This window comes from Acanthochromis polyacanthus, chromosome 10 (assembly GCF_021347895.1).
Source record: "Acanthochromis polyacanthus isolate Apoly-LR-REF ecotype Palm Island chromosome 10, KAUST_Apoly_ChrSc, whole genome shotgun sequence".
Taxonomy (NCBI): domain Eukaryota; kingdom Metazoa; phylum Chordata; class Actinopteri; family Pomacentridae; genus Acanthochromis; species Acanthochromis polyacanthus.
This window is the reverse complement of record NC_067122.1, coordinates 22,203,061-22,225,177: the sequence shown is the minus strand read 5'-3', so window position 1 is coordinate 22,225,177 and position 22,117 is coordinate 22,203,061. Positions and strand designations below refer to the sequence as shown.

Below are 22,117 nucleotides of genomic sequence, written 5' to 3'. Positions count from 1 at the left end.
CTCATGGGGATCGACAGTGAAATGAGGAAAATGTGGGATTTGTTTTTACAAAGCTGTGCTTTTGCAGAATAAATGTGTGCAAACAGCTGATTGGATAATTTTTTAAAGGACTTTTTTCACCTTCATTGGTCAGTGCAGAGGAAAATAGGAAACAGGTGGAGCAGGAGGAGTGTAACGTGGACAGCTGAACTAAGGACTTTGGGGTTTTATGGGAGACTTAGATGCCAATATCATGCTGCAACTTGATATCACGCCAAAATGTTTAAGAGACCTGCCGACCCAGAGGAGAAAACAATAAATTGTTAACACTTTGTGGATCAACATCTTGGTGACTGTGACTCAGGTTACAGGCTGGTTTCTCCATTAAAGGGGAACGTCGTTTTTTTTCAACCTGGGGTCTGTTTTCATATGTCATTTCATACATGTGAGTGATGGAGAAATGAATTTTCGACATAGCTCCAGTATTTAACCAGGCAGGCAGCTTCGCAGCTCAGCTAGCGAAAAGTATGGGGCAACTGGCCCCCCCGCATCAAAGTTCACCCTCACGTGCTTTTTGCCCCACACTGACCGGCTCAGATAGTCTCAACGAGTGTCTCACAACATACTAGAGATGAGAAGTGAACGAAAACCTCCACGTTACCTGGCGATCGCTCTTTGTTGTGGTCTGTATCCAAATCGCGGTTTTGGAATGAGATTTGCTTTCTAGCGTCCTGAGATTTGGATACAGACCACAACAAAGAGCAATCGCCAGGTAATGTGGAGGTTTTTGTTCACTTCTCATCTCTAGTATGTTGTGGGACACTCATTGAGACTATCTGAGCCGGTCATTGTGGGGAAAAAAGCACTTTAGGGTGGACTTTGACGCGGGGGGGCCAGCTGCCCCATACTTTTCGCTAGCTGAGCTGCGAAGCTGACTGCCTGGCTAAGGTTCTCCTTTAATTGCAGGACTGACTGTTCAGTCTTCTGCCTTGGTCCATCCAAAGAGTCCTGGAAGAAGCAGTTTAGCTTTAATTTTTATTTTTATTTTTATGTTTTTGTTTTTTTAGCTACAACTCACTAACAAACAGTTGTATTTCAGGCTGTTGGGTGGTCTTTGTAGAACTGTAAACTTTCCAGCTCTAGTTTGAAGGCGGAGAAGCAGTTTGGCTGTTGACTAACTTTAACTGGACTCACAGCCACTGGAAAAGGAAACTGGACTGCGCACTGTCAAGATATATGCTAGAGAAAATGGGATCTGACAGAATGAAATCTGTCTAAGATATTATGTTTAGAAATATGCTCATTCTTTCTGAAATATTTGTCATAAACAGCGGTATCGCAGAGAGAAATGTAGGATGAAACCTTTACAGGATGGTTCACATTTGAGCCTACCTGTTTTTTTTAAAGAATGATAATGATCAACACTGAAGAATGTAAAATGTAGGTTGATAAACTGTTTTAACATAAGCACATTTTTGAATAGGATTTCTTGCTTTCATTCTCTTGAAGTCTTGTTAGTTTGATGTGCATCCAGTGTTTTGTTTGAAAAATTTCTTTCTCTCCCATGGCCTTTCAAACACGTCTTTGGGACTGCCATTTAGCATTTTTCACTGGCTGACATTGTCAGTCACCAAGCTAATATGATGAAATTTCCGGTATTGTCTTTCTATTTGTAGTTTAAATGCTGTTTTAAAGAGCTCCCTGGGCTCCCAGGAAGATAAATCCAGTGGATAATTACCTACACATTTCTTATGATCGTACCAATTTTATGCATATACTTTTATTGTAATTGTGTGTCCTTTTTAATGTTTTTGAAATTAACAAAATGTTTTTTTGTATATAAAAATGATAATTGATCGGGTACAAAACAGCCTGTGTGACATGTGGAGTCTGATTTATAAGCTGTGTTTCCCACTGCTTTGTATTCAGATTACACAGCAAATTTTAGGGCTTTGAAGCCCTCAGTGATTAAAAACAAATCACAGAATGTCAGACGCAGGGCATCAGTATCATGGATGTTCCCTTCAGTCCCCTCCTGGGTAATGTGCTCTCCAGCTCTGTTGATCTCCTGATGAGATCAAATGATGATTTTGTTGTGTATTTAAATGTTTTGTGCACAAGCTGATTGAGTTAGACTCACTTTGCTTCACATTAAAGTTCCCAAAGCCATGTGTTAAATACATGCGGTGCTTCCAGATTAAGGGAGACAATTTAATATTTTTTAAAAAATCTTTTATTGACTGATTGTGATGACAGATAAATGTGTTTTGAAATATTTTAGCTGCTTTAACTAATAAATAGCAATCAATTTACAATTAGCTCATACAGTATATGGCATTTCATACGTTTCAAACATTAAAATCAACTTGACCTTATCATTAATAATAAATTTAAAATAAGGAGTTGAACAATTTATGAATCAAATCGTCATTTTTGCTTCCTGATACTACCACAAAATGTCACCTCTTTTTCTTATTTTTTTGTGGCAATCCTTCTGGTAACAAACCTGACAACAACACAATAGCGAGCTGTTTTGAGATAAACATGGTGTTTTGCACAATATTTTATGCACCAGAACACTTTGTGATTGTTGTCTTGAAAGCCACCTTTAGTTTAGTCAAAATGTTCTGAGTAAAAACACACCGTATAACCATAAGGCCCATGTTTATAGATCCTGTTGATGAAAGCTACAGAACAGAATTGCTGCAGCCTCTCAGTACAAACAATGCTCCCCTGAAATAAATAGGTCTCAGCCAGAATAAACGGCGATACAATAGACACTCGTACAACATCATTCTCTTTGCTCCTATTGGCAGCCGTGTTTGGGGAAGGAGGAGGGGAAAAACAGAGCAAAGTGATGCTTTGACAGATGTAAGAAATTGTGAGTACAAGATGTGCATATCTCCCAGGATTTCGTGCTTGTAAGATAAATTAAATTGTTGTTGAGGGGAACAGCCAGCAATTTGTCCAAATCTCCTTTCTTGTAATGACTTTTTAATATCTGCGGCTATAAACAGAGACGGTGGAGTGAATCTGGATGCTACACGTGACGGGTATAGATCATTTAAACTGTACTGTGGAGTGATTTTCTCTCCGTTTAATATCATGCAATTCTACAAAACTATATCCATTTATGCCATTTTCAAAAAGAACTCTCAGCTTCCTTTCTCAACAGAAAAATCAGTTTGAGTTGCCAGGGTTTCTTAAGTGGAAGCATTTTTCTTTGCCTCATTGAAATGCCAGAGGCATCTGTGAGAAAGTTGGTCAGTCCCACCAAACTCGGGGCCAAGTGAGCTCCACAGTTGCAGCTACAGTGTCTCCAAGGAGATTGCAGCGTGCTGACAAAGAAGTGCCTCCATGTTTTTAACCTGTCTACAGGGTGCAGCACAATGCAGCGGAGACAAGAGGTCAATTACGCAACCCGGGAGTAATTTCAGCGGTTGGTCATTCACGTCTGGTCCATGCTGATAGACTTTACTAGAAGCTCATGAAGCAGAAAGCAGGACAGACAGAGAGAGAAAGAAAGAGACCCACTGTGCACAGATGGTTTGTTAGAAAGCCTCACCAAAGCAGCGTTTACACTTGGCCGGAAGGCAAGTTTTAAATCATTCTGTGTCACTAAATATATTTCAGAACTCTTTTAAGTCTCGTACAGAGATACAGAGATGTAGCTGCAAATGTTTAAATAACGTTTACATGCTATTTTTAATGTAAACAGAACACATCACCATATAAAGTAGTTTTCTAAAAATGTCTTTCATACAGGACAGATTAATTTGTTATGCCGGACCACTGTGAATACAGAAGCAAAGCCCATTGGAGCAAACCGCACCAACAGCTGGTGTGTGTGTGTGTGTGTGTGTTTCTGATTATCAGTAATGTAAATGCACAATATAGCAAAACACACATTCCTGTCACACATTTCACAGTATTTCCACTGATTGACAGGTGAAATTGAAAGTAATACACCAAGAAACAAATATTCCAGCAGTAGCAACACTGTATAAAAACTATCTATAATTTTAGAGAATGCAGGTTTCAAAAATCTGCTTTAACTTGTTTAAGAGGAGAGAAATGCATTGATGGTGTTTGTCAAGCCTCCAGTTCACACAGAATTCATTGTTAGTGAGAAACACTGAATGTACAGGGAACGTTGCTGTTTATGAGAACCTGCAGTACTTAAAAAAATATATACATATTAACTGTTTCATCTACAGAATTCACAACAACAAGATCAATCCAAAGTCCAATTGTAGTCATCATATGATACGAGCAGATGGAGTCCACTCAGTTGTCATGGGAATGTGGATGTTCAACATTTCCATTACAGTCCATTTCCATGTCCACGTCGCCAACATGGAAAATTCCATTTTATAACATTTACATTCACATAACAACTGGGGAAAGTCCAGCTTATGAAGATCATGGGATGTGGACACCATCTGTACGACCCACTGGCCTTTGGTAGACGCTTCAGGTCCATCAAATCACAGATAACAGAAACAAAACGCAGCTTGTACCCCACAGCCAGAAGAGAACTAAAGTCTCCCAAACACTCAGACTAACTGTCTGGTCCACTAGCATTTCACATCATTTTAATTTAATTAAATCATTGTTAAATTTACATAATCTGGAAATATTTACATCTTTGCGCCTACTACCTTATGCACCTTGTATTTATTTACTCAACCTACACATTTTTACATAAGTTTGCACACAACTGCACCTTGTATGTCATTTTTGCACAACTTTAAACCGTAACTTTTTGTTTTTGTTCAGCAATGTGTGACATCAGGTAAACTAATGTTTTTTTATAGTTCACCATACACCAAATAAGCTATTTTCACAAGAAAAAGCTCTATCACTGTTTTCATAAATACACTTGTCTGTATCACTTTCTACTAGATTTTTAGATTTTATATTTGCACTTCTCCCACAGTACTTTTTAAGTACTTCTTTAAGGCTGTCTGATTTTGTGAATGCACTGACAGGATTGCTGCTTAACTTTGCCTTAAACCATACAATGACAATCAGTGATTCTATTCCATTCTATTCTATAACTGAAAGCTCGATGACAGACTGACTTGTTTTGGCAACTTCTGTTTCAAAGGTCAAGACCCAAAGTTTTACTGCATAAGAAGATAAATGTTACATTTATAATCCCATCGTAAATGTTCAGTTTTATGACAAAATTAATCATTGTAATAGGCTTTTTGGATCCGTGCATTTCTTTCACTTGCAAAAAAAATGACTTATGTAACAGCATTTTATCATGCCTGACCATCGAACTGCCTGTTTTTCTTGACTCCACATTGTAAAGCCGAGTCTCCAAAATACCTTTAAAAGAACTAATCTGTAAAATGTTATTGGAAATTAAGACCCACCTAGTGATACAAACCTGAAGAAAGACATCACACACTTTTGGGAAATAAAATAAATGTCTTTACATCTAGACTAAACGAGGGAAAGTCTTTTGATTGCTGGAATGTAACATCTGCCCTCAGGTGAGGTTTTTTGCTTGACTCTTTGCCCTCTCTCCATATCCCGGCTATGTTTGCTGATGCAGATAGTGTGTTTCCTTCCCGTCTTTGTTTAGGTTCCCTATATTAATCCAATAAACAGGGATCAGTGGCTGAAGATGGATGATGTACTCTGTAGACTGGACAGCCGGAGTCACAAGAAATGTATGTGTGTGTGTGTGTGTCTTGTGTGTAAAAATTCCTGAAATGTCTCGAGCAGGTAAATTGGTCCAAGTACACATTCCTTCTATGACCTTGACTGTAGCACAGCAGGAGCACTGGCTCTGATGTGAGACGTCACGTAGCAGTAAACAGCGACAGCGTTGGAAAGGCATTTTAAATCACGGCGAGATGTCATATATCCTAACTTTTACTCTAAAAAAAAAACCCCTTCAAAAACATCACCTTGTGTTTATATACCTTTTCAAATGAGCCTCTGTAACCTCTGCCAAGACGTGGCTGTAAATTGTGTCTTTGTGTCTTGTAGTTCTTTCCCACAGAAGAGGCAGACTTGTTAAATTACCGGCTGATTTATGCCTTGGACAGGTATTTGCAGCGGCCTTCTATCCATATGTCTGAATTGAACAGATCTAATAAATTAGCCCACCCTCTGTCTTTACCAGTGACTCAGTCAGAGCTCACTGAGTGGGTGTTGCTCCTGTTAGTCTTGTCGGAATGATTGAAAACTGGCTGGACAAATGTAGCGGAAGCTCTTTTTCTCTGTTTCTGCGTCTGTTTTGGACAGCGACTGGTTCTGTAGTGCTAACTTTTATAGATAGATACCTTATAAATACCGAGGGAAATTTGAATTCTGTTAATATTGAACAGGAACTGTACTCAGTCAGAACCAGGAAGAGGGCGGGGAACATCATCAGAGACCCCACTTACCCCGGACATAGCCTGTCCCCCCCCCCCCCCCTGGTAGGCGCCACAGAGCCCTGTACACAAAAACCACCAGACTCAAAAGCAGCTTCTTTCCCACTTCCATCACCCTGAACAACAGCTGCGCCATTCCTACACACCTGGACAACAGACAGTATTCCAGTGGACATGCACAGTATTTTTTTGCACCATGAGCAACATTCTCTGTTTTTTGCACTGCATCATGCGATTATCCTTTTTACACTACTGTCTTTATATATTCCTTTCTAGCTGTAAATTCCTGTATACATTGCATTAGATTTAATTTTATCACCCCCACCCCCCCTGTTCCTCTTTGTCTAGTTTCTTTATTTTTTATTCTTCTCTTCCATATTCCTAGGTTGACACCAACAGCCAAAACCAAATTCCTCATATGTTTTGTACGTACTAGTCCATTAAAGCTGATTCTGAACAGAAATAGAACTGATTGGACAAATTAGAGTCACAGATGTTCAGTTTATATCTTTAACAGAATTATTTATGGTTGAACACTACAGAAACCAAATCATGGGAAACTCTCAAGGGATGCTTTGACCTGCAGGGTGGGGTCACGTGATGGATGATTGTAGATGAGCCAGCACGACTAATTACATTCCTTAACGGCTAAATTGCATTCTCGATTGCATTCAGAGGGGAACATATTTTCTCCCAGATTACATTCGTTTGTGATGTTTCACAAAAATGCTTCTTTTCACAATATCTTCCCCCCTTTTTTATTCTGCTTTCCAACTGTTGCCAGTCTTCAGTCTAAGGTCAGTTGTTTATCTCCACAAATCTGCGAGTCTCCATTGATCCTTCCACCTATGTTCAGCCCAAAATGCGTTTACTGCACTACAAGGGCGATAGTGTGAATGCACAGAATACTAGATACAACCCACTGTGGATGTATGCAACAGAGTTTTCCAAAGTTTAAACTTAACTTAATGAGTGAAAAGCCACAAATTAAATGAATCCTAGTCTCCTGGATGAAATCTGTGTATGAAATACTGTATTTGTCCACAGGATCTGTGACTTCACTTCCCATTCTTTGCCTGTGTAAGCGGTTTGCTGTGTGTTCTGGCTTCAAGATACAAGGTGTAGCATTCCCCACTTCTCATTTACATGAAGATTGAGGCTACTTTATGCAAATGAGGATCATCAAGTGTAATCTGCCGCCTCTAGCAACTTCCTAAAGCGCTAAAACTAACTGTTTCCAATATAAAATGAGGACTCATTGAGCAGTTGCATGGCTTATTTCTTAGATCTAATGATTTTGGAGGCACATTTTGGTGAACTGTTTCCATCACAAAAGAGAAAGATTCCAAATGAGCCGTCATGTCGGTGTGATTTGAAATTCAGGAGGAGGCAGCTTTCGAATGAAGCCTTCATCCAGTCAGATGCAGAACATGTTTGGGACAACTGTAGGAGGTTGAAGCCAGTTTTAAATTCCTGTTGAAGAGCACAGGTCATTCGTCTGCTGTGATACTGCAGAGCGTTCATTGCTGCAAAGTGGTGCAATCCCTCATCTAAAAACACCACTGTGCACACAAATCATTAGATTATTTGACTACATGAGGGTCTACAAAATGTGTCTGTGTGGCGACTACGTTACAAGGGCAATATTGTGCATACTCAGTGGTATCGTGGATGTGTGAAATAAGTGGATATGACCCACTGTGCAGGTGTGTTAATGGGCTCCTCCAGTCGCACTCCTGTGGACTGTTAGAACAGCAACAACCATGCATCTGTTGGTGTCCAAATTTATCCCTCCATCCTCCTAATACTGAGTTTGTGGCTGTTTGAGAGTTTAATTTTTTGTTACTATGTTACAGATTTCACATAAACTGAACATTACTAATGGTTTTGTGAACACTTTGTACACCTGTGTCTGCACGGATGCAAATTTTGAGTGATGTCCATGTGGACTTGGGGAGATGACCAAATTTATGTCAGGCTGACTCTAGTGGAGCTTTGGGGACATGCAAAGTATACCACTGTCCTGGGGCTGAGAATTAGGGACATTTGGAAAGCAATACAATAACAGGATGTATTTCAAAAATGTCGTATAACATATATTTGATGTTATACGACGTTTTTGAAATACATCCTGAACAAATGCAACCTGGGAGAAAATACTTTTTTCCTCAAAGCGAGGTTGACAATGTAGTTTAGTTTTTAAGGTGGTTCTAATCATTATAGTAAATATTGGTGATTAGTGCTGTCGCCTCACAGTTCAAATGTTCTGTTTTTGATTCCTGCCCTGGGGTCTTTCTGTTCTCACCGGGTACTCCGTCTTCCTCCCACAGTACATTGACATGAGTGATTCTAAATTGTCCATAGATGTGAATGTAAGTATGCTTGGTTGTCTTTCTGCCTTCTTCCTAAGTCAGCGGTCTCCAGTCCCCACACCATCCAATAGAGGGAAAGGCTTGTATAAAAAGACATAGCGAGGTGTTGTCACTAGTTACAATGTACGTAGCAGCTGTCCTCCACAGGACAGGTATTGTAATTAATGACAAACAATAAACTTACCATTGCATAACAGCATCCTGTGACGTGTAACATCATCTCAACGATATACGTACTTGGACTGCATGTCCAGAGAAAAAAACGTTGCTTATTTCTTAAATTGAAGTTCCGAGAGTCAAAGATGAAGAGAGCAGCAGGCAAGCGAACTGTCAATCAATGTCCACATTCCATAGATCAATGCCTTCTTTGGTCTTCAAATCCTTTTAATTGGGCAACATTTTCAAAAATAACCACTGGCACACTAATCAGAGGGCCCACATTTATTAATTAAAACCATAGTGAAGAATTAATGGCTGTTTTTCTGGTGAGAAGCTGATGGTTTTTAAATGGGAGACTGCTGGAGGCAGGAATTTTTCTGGAGCCAGCACCTAGTGGCCATTTGTGGTTTTACACCTTAACACGTTTCCGCATTAGCTTCAGACTCAAGCTGTTGTAGCTGCTTTTTTTCTGAACAATTCTAATATTATTGCTAGTGCAAATATATCTATTCCTGGCTGCCACTAATAGATGTGAGAGATATTACATTAATATTCCTATATATGTAGATATAGGTTTTATCCAAAAAATATTACAGTGGAAACAATTTGAAAACAGTATATCAGAGAAATTGAGTAAAACCTCTATAAGTGCTGTTAATACATAACAAGAAAAAAATTAATTAGAGAGATCCTTAAATGTGGTTTTTGAAATCTGGTCAAGTACAAATTCTGCTTGCATACATACATATTGATGTAGGGCACAGTGGCTTATTTTAGTGGCAGAATGTCTAGCTGTCTTTATTTTTTAGGTTGTGTTATTTACATGTGAATCATGGTGAAACAGAACAGAAGAATCAATGTGAATAAATGCTGCAGACTGATTAGATTCATTGCAATTATTCTTGGCTGTATTCATTAATTTTAAAATGGTTAGAAAAGCTAGACTGAAAAGTCGTTGACCTTCATTATGTCTTTGCCTCTGTCTGTCACCTCGCACACCATGAGATCTTATGAAGTTGACATCAACTAAATCACCACAGCACAAGTTCTGCTGCATGTGAGTTTTTTTTTCTTCTTGTTTATGTGAGTAATGGATCACCTGGCCAGTGTCTTAGAGGGGAAAAAAGTCTTTAAAGCTACAATGTGTGATTTGGAAATGTACAGTTTCATACTGTGGTACCTGTGTGAATGTGAACATGAGCAACACAAGCTTTCTCATGAATTTTGGCTCTTGCTGTGTTCAGTTTTAAGGACTTTTGGCTCTGCATTGATTCACAGTATTGTGCTGAGTCGAGCGTCATCTTGGTGCTGTGCTCAAAAGCTCTGACAGGAAAAAACACTCTGATAGACGCCTCAGGAGGTACGCCAACAACAGGCCTTAAACTCCTGACTTGCACGTTCTTACCTCTTTGCCCCTGATTATGTGAGTCTGTGTCCCTGTTCTGAGTTTTCCTCTGACTGACTGAGCTCGTGTCGTGAAGCTCAAAAGACGTCCTATGAAACTTGGTTTAAAGGCTCAGCAATCTCACACAGAGGATAGTAGTAAAAACTCATTTCACATCACTACTATTAGGGGATTTGGTGCTCAGGATAATCTTTCCCAGACTGGTCTCCTGCTTCATGTCCTCGTGTGGTTTTCTCAGCATCTCTCTGCGCTGTGTTAGTAGCAGGGGTGGCCAGGCCATGTGAGAAATAAGAAGAGGACTTTCTTTTCCCAGAGGAGAGAAAGAGTTGGAACTGAATCAGCTTCGGGTCAGAAGAGCTTCTTTTCCTCTGTACATCCCTGATCATCTTTCCTTTAAGGGTATGTTTATGTTTGCACATTTTTCCCTCTTCATTTGTGCTGAAGGAGAGTGAACCCATGAGAATGCTCTCGGTCATATCCAGCAGTGCCCCTCTTCCTCGTGCTGTGTCGGCACAGAGGCTCTGTCTAAACATCTTCCCTTAGTCATGCCTCACAATCTGCCACAGAATGCGCAGCACAGATGACTATGAGCATCACCAATTGCTAAGTCATTGACCCATAAAAGATTGCTTGTGGGAACAAACCTTTGCAACTGGATCTTCCATAATGATGCAGCAATGAGTAACAGTGACGGGATTCATGGCAGCGTCCCAACACACTGGATGTGGGAGGAAAAAGAGAAGGAAACTGAGAGTGGGAATGTTCAGAATAATTTTACAGTATGTCTTTTAAACCCAGACAACGTGAGTACTATTCCATTTCCGAAAGGTCCTGTGTGCAACTGTGCTGGTAAGTGTAAGGTGTATTTCTGGCCCCACATCCTGTCCAACACCGACCTCCATCCTTGCTTCTCATTCTTACTTTAGTTCCACTTCCACACTGTTTCCTCCAGTTACTCACGTTTTTTGATCCTCTTTCAGTCAGACTAAACTTTCCGCTCCATTCGCCCAAATCTGCCTTCACCCAGCTCTGTGTCTTGCAGGAGTCCTTGGAGGCGTTTCCGCTCCCAAACTCACCGTGAGCTCTGGTCTCCCCAGTGGGATATTAATAGGAAAGAGGAGTGGAACATTGAGACTCACTCCCAAGAGGGACGAGGGTGGGAAGTTAGAAGTGGGGAAAAGGGCCAATCTCCACAGTCGGCAGCGTCGGCGGTCGTAAATCCATCATGCATGAAGTTTCACACAGAATCACACAGACCTACACACAAAGATTAGATGTTGTTGGAGAGGAAGCAGGAAAACCATCAACAGAGAGAAAGAAATTCAGAAGAATATTCAGCAGAGAAAGAAAGTCATTCTGTCTAAACTCTATTTAGGATCACTTGATTCTTCAATCACCTCACTAAAAAAATTTTAATGATCTTGCTGAGAAAAGTAGTAAAGCCCAGAATATTTAATTAAAATTTTAATATTAAAGATACACACTCTTATCATTAAATTCACAGATGAGCAAATCCTTTTAAAATAGAATACCTTCCAATGATTGCATAGATTGAGAGAATGATTTTTAGGGTTTAAAGCTGGATTTAGAAGCAATATGTTAATAAAAATCCTAAGTTTTACATTTATTGTGGGATTTCACCTGTTGATTATGACTGGAAAAGACCAGAGCTTATCATTCTTTTACTGCTATTTCCCAAAGGAACTGTCATCACTGACATCGTGACATTATCTTTATGCAAAATATGAGATGGTAGTGTGCAGTCACTGTATGTACATCTAATCCACTGTGATACTGAGTGGTGCTCAGGGTGAACAGAAGGGGCAGTTTGGATGAGGTGTTGCTGAAATGGAGTTTTCCCATCAACTTTCTTGCTCAGTAACAGTTCATGTTGTCTCACTGTGGTATTTCCAAGACTGCAGTATCCCTTGTTGTTACATTTTTGTCCATGCCATCTGGAAAAACAGTTTTTCCCCCTGATCTGCTGCTACTATCATCATGATAGTATCATCTCTCCATGCCTACAAAGAATAGTTACAAATCACAGTCGTTGCTATGATTAAGATGTTTTACTTCTGTCTTTGTGAACGTACATTACGTACTTTACAACTAAACTCTCTTCTCAGTTACAATTTGAGGGAAACACAGCTATTCCTGGATTGTCTTTGTTGGTGAAAAATGTTTCATCCTGCTCACAATAACAATATTTAGTGATGAGGTGGGACCCTGATAACCCAGAAAACAGAGGACAGTCTTTATGTTGTTGTGAAAGGGTTGTATTTTAATCCAAACAGTGCTGGTTTCCTAACATTTCTAACCTGATCCAAAAAGCACCTAATAATAAAGGAAAATCTGTTTCTTTCAAAATGTGAATGAAAATGGAGTTTTGTGAGACAAGATTGAGGACAGAAACAAGTTTGAGCAAACATTGTGGTTTGGATTAGATGATTTTCAGTAATACACACCTGGTTAAGGTTTCTGTAAGACTGTGGATATGTTTTGAAAAACAACACAGACGTCTCCTGTGTTCAAGTCCAATGTTTTATTGACCCGTCCATCCTCCCTGACAATGTCATCTACTTTCTTCTTTGGGCATATTTACTGCGGACACTGGAGGTCTTTGTCGCTTTATTGCTTGCACTGCTATAATGCAATCCTCAGAGGGGCAAAAGGGTCTCAGCTCAATATCAGGAAAGTGGCTAAGTGGTGGTCTTTGTACCTCGTCTCACTGATAGCGTTGACAAGTGAAGACAAAACAAGCTGTCATGAGAGAACAGCGACAGGCACGTAACAGCTGTCAAAATATTTGTTCAACGCTGTCACTACAAGGTCTCGATCTGGGCATGAAATGTTGAATAAATGAATAAATAAAGGAATTTCACAATGGGAATATACTTCACCTCACAATTTTTGGATTTTTAAGTCAAAATATTTACATTATTCTTTTTCTTTTAGTGATGCTTGTGTAACATTGACCTTCTTCTCCAGGATGTACAGATTTCCTATATTGCATCCTGCAGGTGTTTTTTGTTTCTCATCAGGCAAACACATTTAGGGTTTAGAGGTCATCTGATGGACCACAGAGCTGTCTGACAGATCAGCATGTTTGCTCCAAAGGAAACTGTGGATCCTCTGGCGTCAGCAATATTGCAAATCGATGCTTCTCTCATCCACCTGCTGTGATGGATCACTTTAAGAAACCTCAAATTGACAAAGAATGAAGTTGATGTATGTATTTTGTCAGTATACCAATCGCTCTTTAAATCAGCTTCTCTGCGCTTTAGTTCAGCTTTTGAGAAATGCAGCTGACTGCAGCAAGTACCGAGCTCCTTTACGACTTCTAAAAATGACACAGGCTCTGACCTCTGGATTTTCACTTCTTCTTTTCTGTTTGCTCTTGTTTTTATCAGACATCAGCAAAAGTCACCCGACCACAGATTTGTTAGTGCTGGCACTTTGGCCTGAGACCACTTTTTCTGGTCTGAACGCCATTTTTAAACCTTTATCTGTACTGTAGATTGACAGTGGCTCCCAGTTGAACCCCCCGACATGAAATCAAAGTAAACAGCACTCCTTTTGTACTAGAGCAAAGTTTGAGCAAATAACTGTAGTTTTCTTGGAGAAAGTAGCGGTGTCATTGTCTGAGCTAGTGCAGACTCCTAAACAAGGCTCTATTTTCTGAAGTTAAAAAGAAAAAAACTGAATCAAAGAGAGAAACTTCATTCAGTAAGTTCTTTTGTCACTTTATGGCTTTATATTTTATTACTTAAATCGTTTTAAGTTTGGGTGTAAAGCGATTTATGGCAAGGTTACAGTCAGAGGCAACTTTTAAATCAATGAAATGCGACGTTTATGAACTGCATCAGACATGGCAGAAGGTTATTAAGGTGGATGATGGGCACACAGAGTGCTCGACTCTCATACTAGAAACCTTTGCATCCAGTCTGTGCTTAGATTTGAGCAATTTAAGTGCTTTGGCTAAAGTTTGAGAAAGATTGTGGTTTTAAAGACATGTAAATTCAAATGTTGTGTCTGAGGTCTTATTAACTTTGTCTGCATTAAGGAAGACCAAAATTTTCCGTCGCCTTAACCAAGTACAGTGAGCACCTAAACATAACCATAAAAACATTTATAAATGCTGTAGTTTCTAAAAGTAGGCACTGTACCAAAACATCAGATAAAAGAACTAAAAGGAAATAAGCTGTCAGTGACCATATCACATTTTTGTTGTTGTTGTTAAAAATATCTATAAGACAAACAACTAAAGTCGTCAGTGAAAGAGATTGAACATTAACATTTAGACCACATTTTTCAGGATCTGCCCAAGTAGAAATGTTCAATCCCTAAAATATGAGCAGGAATCAGGCTTGCAACCGAGCTAATGCACACATTATAAGCTACTGCAGAGAAGGAAGCACAAGAAGGCCAGAGGGCAAATTCAACCTTTATATTAATAAAGGTAATCTGTGAAATGTCTACATGTGTGTTACAGAAGTAAGTGCAACTGCTTCTTACTCCACCAAGAAACACAGCAGAGTTATGTGATGATCGGATTTGTCTTTCTGTCTGTTGTTCCGTCTGTTACCCACATTACTCAATAAACACGCTCCGCTTAAAACATCCCCCGCCTTATATATAGTGCCTCTAAGGGCAAGAAATAATAATATAGACTGGACGATACACCTACAAAATGATACATCATCACTACAATAAAAAAAACAGTCAGGTCAAGGTCATGCACCCCAAAAGGCACATCTACATTACCAACAGGCTTAGTGTGCGCAATATGAATGAAATCCCTCAACTAGATTCTGAGATATGATCCAGAAACAAAAAAATATTTGAAATGCCTCACTATGACCTTGAAAATCAGGTCAAGGTCATGCACCCCAAAAGGCACATCTACATTACCAACAGGCTTAGTGTGCGCAATATGATTGAAATCCCTCAAGTAGTTTGTGAGATATGATCCGGAAACAAAAAAATATTTGAAGTGCCTCACTATGACCTTGAAAATCAGGTCAAGGTCATACACCCCAAAAGGCACATCTATACTATATAGAGATGGCCTGGGTGCAATATGAATGAAATCCCTCAAGTGGTTTCTGAGATATGCTCCGGAAACGAAATGTGGACGTACGGACGGACGTACGGACGGACGTACGGACGGACGTGCCCACGCCAATATCCCCCTTCGTGCCTACGGCCGGCGGGGGATAAAAATGGATCAACAGATTTGGATGAAATTTTCAGGGAAGGTCAGAAATTACACAAAGACCACCTCATTAGATTTTGGCAGCGATGCGGCTTGTAGTCTGGATCCACAGATTTGTTGAAGATTACCGTATCATTGAGAGATAGCGATATGACGTCACTGTAACCATGACAACAAGTAAACACTACGTCAGCTGCCTGCTGACGATCACATGATTGTGATCCTACTTCAAATCCACCACTCGGAAATGACACAAGGAACAATTAATTGCATTGTGGGGGTGTTTCTGAGTCTCATCATTTCCCACCACCCGCTACATATTTAGGTCAGGTGATTCGGTATCTGTACATAATGTACACATGTATAACACACACCTGTGCTCAGCGCAAGATGTTTTTGTTTGTGGGTACATTTATATTAAATGGCCATGTTGTATGTTGCCATGTTTTCTGCCTGATTTGTTCAAGATTTCAGCCGTTGAAAATGATGGAACGAATGAGCAGCCTTGGCAGAATGCTGTGCTCTCTGAGAGCAAATGCTTATTTTATATGAATGTACACGACTGTTGCTGTTATGATGTCCTGAAAGCTTCTTATTGGCAGCACAAAGCCTATGAAGTTGTATTTATGACTTTTTATGCGATACAATAAATGTGTTTAAATTCTGTCTTTGTGTGGACCAAAGTTCACCTGCCAGTGCAATATGACATTGGAAAAATATTTCTGATTCAGACCATTTCTAAACAGATTATCAAAAAGTAATTAAACATTTAACAAATTAACCAACTTGTGCTTTGTGACACCCTGATGTAATCACAATTTTGCAGGCTGAAAAGAGCCTGAAAAAGAAGTTTTCAGAATAAAATACCACCCAGTTTTCAACTACAAATTAATATTAAAATACTGGTTGGTACTTCCTGGGGTTCTGTGTGATCCTTTGGAGTTCTTTGTTTGGTTTCCGGCACCAAAAGGAAACTTTCACTTTTTGTTTTATATTACATCACAAACGAATAATCGTCTTCTGGTTTAACTGTTAATTGTTCATGTTTGGGTCGTTGCTTCAGAATTAAATTATAGAAATTAATGACCCTTTATTCTAATTATTCGTTTCTGTGGTTGGATTTTACCATTTACACCCAGAGGAGCAACTCACAGTCAGCCACACACACACTGAATGCAGCTGTTATATGTGTTTGGCAAATCTAACCAACTACTCTATACGTTAGACATTGATCTAATGCTATAGACTAAACATTTATTGTCTGACATTTTTCAAATGTTCTTTCTCCCTCCATTTCTTTGCAGCCAGTTGGGGGAAAAGGCTCGGTCTCTCAACAGGTATTCATATCCTGCTACCCTGTGTTCAATCTGAACAACTATAACAGTACACTGGCTCCAGTCTATGAATAATGCTCACATATGCCTCCAATTATTTCCAAATGCGTATAACCACTAAATCAGCCCATTGAATGTTCAGACAAACAACATACACCACGTAACTGTGCTAGTGTCAGCCTATGTCTGGCTGACTGCCCTGGGTGTTAATGGTACAGTCCATCCCCAAGCAGGACACAGAGATGAAAACTAAAACACTGACTCATTTTGTTTTCGTTAAAAAAAATCCAATTCTGAAGCAACAATCCAAATGTGAACAAATAACCAATTAAACTAAGAGACAATTATTCATTGTGAAATAATTAAAAAAGGAAATAGAAAAGTTTAATTTTCTTCTTAATTCATTTTGATGGTTTAATTTGAACAAAGAACCGCAAAGCATGACAAAGACCGATGGAAGTACCATCTCCCAAATATGTAAATTAACTATCCATCCTTCTTAAGCTGATTAAAAACTAAATCTGAATGCAAATTCCTTCAAAACACATTTGCTATTGCAATTTAGTTGCACAAGAAACGCAGCGTCTAAGAGACGTGGCTTTAAATTCTCTCACCACTCGTGTGTCTTTTGGAAGGTTTCAGTTTCACTATGTTTGTTGTTCATCAGACACAGTCTGAGAACTGATTTGCAGCTGTGATAATTGACAAACCGCAGGACGTCCCAGTGGGAGGACAGTGATCTATGGAGCGCTCGAGCAGCTCTGTGGCGGCTGACAGTGTTGACAAGTGGAGGTGGAGACGGGCCTGTCAGAGGTGAGCGGAGGGCAGATAAAGGCTGGCAAAGACGGAATAGTTTTATAGAATGCTGTCCTCATATAATCACACACTTACACTTCCTTTTCATTAGTAATAGTCACATACCAATCAACTTCTAACACACACGGTGTATCACATACGTCCACAGATACTAACTGCAGCCTGAAAAGGTGGATTTGAACGTTATCAATGCAAATTGAACAAATAAAATCAATGACAGAAATAAATACTGTGGCAGCAGGTTCTTGCTTAACATTTACAGCATAAACAGAAGTCACTTAAGTACATGTTAACATAGATGATGTCTGTCTGAAACATTGGGATGATTGTGTTGTTTGCAGTGCACATATTCTGTTCAAATGTGCAAAAACAGAATAATATAGAAACAAAAGAAAATAAAGAGATGTGCAAAACAAATAAACTAAAAAACAACAATGCGATCACAAAAGATAATCACCACTGATGATTTTAGGTTTATAAGTCACTTTGAGGAATGTCTCAAATGTAATTGAATGTTCTTGCCCTGTTTCTTGTCTCTCTTCAGCTGTGTCTATAGTAAAATCAAGAAAATGCCAGAAAAATACGGGAAAAAGGAAAACTTGAATCTCCCGTAACAAAACACCCATCGATTGTGATGCACTGAGTAATTGTAATAAATCCTACAGAACCATTTTTGAAGGAAATCATCTTAGAGCCAAGCTGGGGGCTTTAAAAATGCCACTTTCTAGGCCAGAAGAGAACAATTTATTCCAGCCAAATTACAACAACAGTCTCCAGTGGGCTTCCACTGTTATTGCTGCTACTTCAGTTACCACTGTTACTGCTCAAGATAAGATAAAACTTTAATGATCCCTCTGCAAAATGTATCTGAGCGGCGCAGAAAAGAAAAAACATTTCAAATGCCTGGAATCACACCATCAGTTCTGCTCAATTGTAGTGACCTAATAAGATATAAATAAATGAGAAGTGTCTGATGCAACAGTTACTCAGCCATCCTATTTCCTGTTTAAGTGTCTGTCATTTAAAACAGACACTTAAACAGGAAATATGCTTAAACTTGCCACACTGAATAAATGTAGCATTGCATGCTGTGTCTATATTTTGCAGAGTAGAATATTTTCACTTGTCTTGTTACAGTCGAAATCTGAGTTTTATATCTCCAATGATAAACTTTTATAACCGCATATAAAGGCAGATTCTTTTCCCAGTGGGCTCATTGCATAGCAAAAGAACTCCAGTCCAAATGTAGACAAGACTCGTATTGATTTCCTTCCTGATTTTAAAAAAAAAGGGAAGTTAAGTATTCTCTGTATGATACCATCCACTCTGCAGAGTGTGTGGGGGAGAAATTCATTGTATCCTCACTTTAAGACATTGTTATACAATAGCCTACACACATGCGGGGTCTTTCTTATTTTTTCCTCTTGTTCCTGATCCGAGGTAAGTCGATATTTTGTGCTTTTGTGTTTTCTGCAATTTGTAGTGGGCTTGTTGCTGGAGGGGTGTTTGGAGGAGCGTGGGTGCAGTCATGGGCTTCAGAATTAAACACGTAATCTGTATCATCCAGTTTGATCGAAATCTACACCGTCTCTTCACAGTGTCTTCAGGCACCTTCAAAGTCACTGGCCTGGTTGGACACAATGTCACTCTGCCGTGTAGTTATGATGCCCAAGCTTACGGCGTCCTGAGTATCTGCTGGGGACAAGGGAAGGTGCCTCGGTCCAAATGTTCCAGCACCATCCTCTCCTCCCAGGACGGGGCTGTGTCTTTCAGGCGGTCCCCCAGGTACCAGCTGCAGGGTCGGGTGACAGACGGAGACGTTTCCCTGACCATCCTGGATGCGCAGTGGGATGATGCTGGTGTGTACGGCTGCAGGGTCGAGTATCCCGGCTGGTTCAATGACTACAAGGTCAACACACAGCTTATTATGGAGGAAGGTAATCCTCATACAAACCACAGTGGGTGGTCGTAATTATATGATGTTTTTCAGTTGAGCCACTGAGATTATTTTTATTTTTCCAGCTCCTGTGGAACAGCCTGTTACCCAAAACTGTACACTTTCTACTGTTGAGGGAAAAGGTGAACAAACAGGTATAAATAAGTAGTTAAATAAGGTTGCAAAGAGCCCATGTAGATCAAAATGATCCCTGAAACACAGCATTGCTTTTAATTTTAAGCCTAAATTTATTTTGTGGATGACATTAACGGAAAGTCTCGACTTTTTACAGGAACGCTGACAACATTTGCAACTGAAAATGTGGAAGACGATCATGAATCACGGACCAACATGGGTTTTACTGGGAGAGTAAGAGTTGAGGTATGGTACCGTTTCATTAAAAAAAAAAGAGGAAATGCCATATATTGTCTGAAAAGATTCATAATTGCACAAAAAAATTTAAAGCGCAGGAGGACTCTCAGGTGACTAAAATCACAGCCTATACTGTTTTGTCTCTGAAGAGATATTTTATTTCCATGGAAGTTATGAATAACTAAAGGAAAATGCTGTCTGGCGCTCTAGAAAAGTGTTGGCCTGCAATCACCCATCATAATAAGGAAAAGAAACTGTTAAATCATAGCCCATAGATCATTTAGTCTTTCTGTTAATTTACAACCGTTATTTCAGCTGTTGTCAGAAACATTTTTTCTTAAGAATGATACGGCAAACTATGAATCGCAATAAAAAACAATATACGGGTTGACAACCTTTTACTGAAAAATATATACAATTCATCACATTAATTTGCTCGTGTGTGGGTTAAAGTTACAGTTTTAAATATGCATTTTAATATGAATAATACCATATTTTATCACATCTATTTTATGGCACGTATTTAAAACTCTAGTATGTGCTAATAATAACTGACCGAGTCTCTCATGAAAAGGTTTGTTTTGTTTTGCAGGAGAACTTCAAAGGCTTCCTGGCAGTGGGGAACATTGGCAGGGTGGCAGCTGTTTTCTTCTTCTCCATAATCACAATCCTCGTCTTTGTTTTCCGTAAGTATGGAATGGATTACAGTTTGTGACTCATCTGCCCGATTAGTTTTACATTAAAAGTGGGCGTCTACTGAACAGCTGCAGTCACAGAGTGGGCCTTCCCTCTGGAGGATGAAAAAGTCATTTAATATCTGTGTTTCTTTGAACCAGGTCGGAGGCTTCTGTCCAGGGACGATGGACATCGGCTCAACACCTTAACTGCTGAGAATATCTATGAAAGCATCCCAGTGCCTTAAAGACAGCAAACGGAATGAGAGCACAGATTTCTATAAGCAACTTCAAGCTGAAAAAGTAGCCACGTGTCATGTGTCGAAAATCTCGAACTCATTAAATAACTGAACTCTTTTGAAAATGGGAACAAAAAAGATCCATTTCCACAGTAAAGCAGCTTATCTTCTCAGATGGCACTAAAAAGGGTAAATGTGAGTCAGAAGATGCAACACTATCCCGCACATTAATTAATTTGCTTTTATTTTCTGTTTTTCTGTGTTTGCCCTGAAAAGCATGTGACTAGTTTATGCTTGTGGACACAACGCCACCTACTGGACCGACTGAAAGCTGTTATCACAATCCTCAGTAATGTGAAAACCAGTTTGGTGGTGAAGAGAAGACAAGAGCTGAAATTATGAGAGGCTGGGAGACATGTGTATACAGTTCTCCACCGTGTATCACATAACTATGGACACACACACACACACACACACACACACACACACACACACACACACACACACACACACACATTTCACACGTTATAGATGTATAAATATGTAAACTACATTTTAACCACATTATTATTAATTTTGTGATGAAATAGAAAGATGTGGCTCAATTTAACTGTGAAACATTAAGAACCAAAATGAGCTTCCACCTCTTCTTATGTTTTCTTTCTTTCTTTCTTTCTTTCTTTCTTTCTTTCTTTCTTTCTTTCTTTCTTTCTTTCTTTCTTGTTAATAATAAAAAGGGCTACTCTTATTGCTTTCTGTGTGTTTCTCCTATGAATGATCCAGTAAAAAAACTTCATTTTGTTTTGCTTTGTTTTTTCTGAATCAATGAAAGAAAGATCCTGCAGATGTGTTTACAGGAAGTCTCATGACCGATCATATGAAATGTGTTGCGATTAGTTTTTTTTAAAATTCCTGATGCTGTGTGCAACCTAGTAAAATATATATTAAAGGAAGTGTTTCAGTTCATTTCTCTGTATGAGCAGAACTGAATAAATGTAGCTACCTCTACCTCATTGTAGAGCTACTTAACTTGGTGCTTAATAACACATAACAGGTGCGACGGTCAGTTAGGTTTTTCTGCAACGAATATAAAAGGTTAAAAAAATAGAGCATGTTTATTTTTTCAATTTTATTATAGGTATATAAATAGTTTGCTTGCTTATTTGTATCTGAATTAAAGCAGTAGTTTGTAGTACTGACCAGAAATCTTTGGGAGTGATC

At 39.2% G+C, this 22,117-nt stretch overlaps 1 protein-coding gene across 1 annotated transcript; it reads left to right on the top strand.

The window, feature by feature from the left end:
* Positions 1–18,968: 18,968 nt before the first annotated feature.
* LOC110963322 (hepatitis A virus cellular receptor 1 homolog) lies at positions 18,969–21,697 on the top strand. Its single transcript, XM_022211641.2, has 6 exons — positions 18,969–19,115; positions 19,274–19,612; positions 19,698–19,766; positions 19,904–19,992; positions 20,576–20,669; positions 20,820–21,697. Exons 1-6 carry the CDS (start codon positions 19,073–19,075, stop codon positions 20,903–20,905), a joined length of 720 nt encoding a protein of 239 aa, XP_022067333.1. The 5' UTR covers positions 18,969–19,072; the 3' UTR covers positions 20,906–21,697.
* The last annotated feature ends 420 nt before the right edge of the window (positions 21,698–22,117 follow it).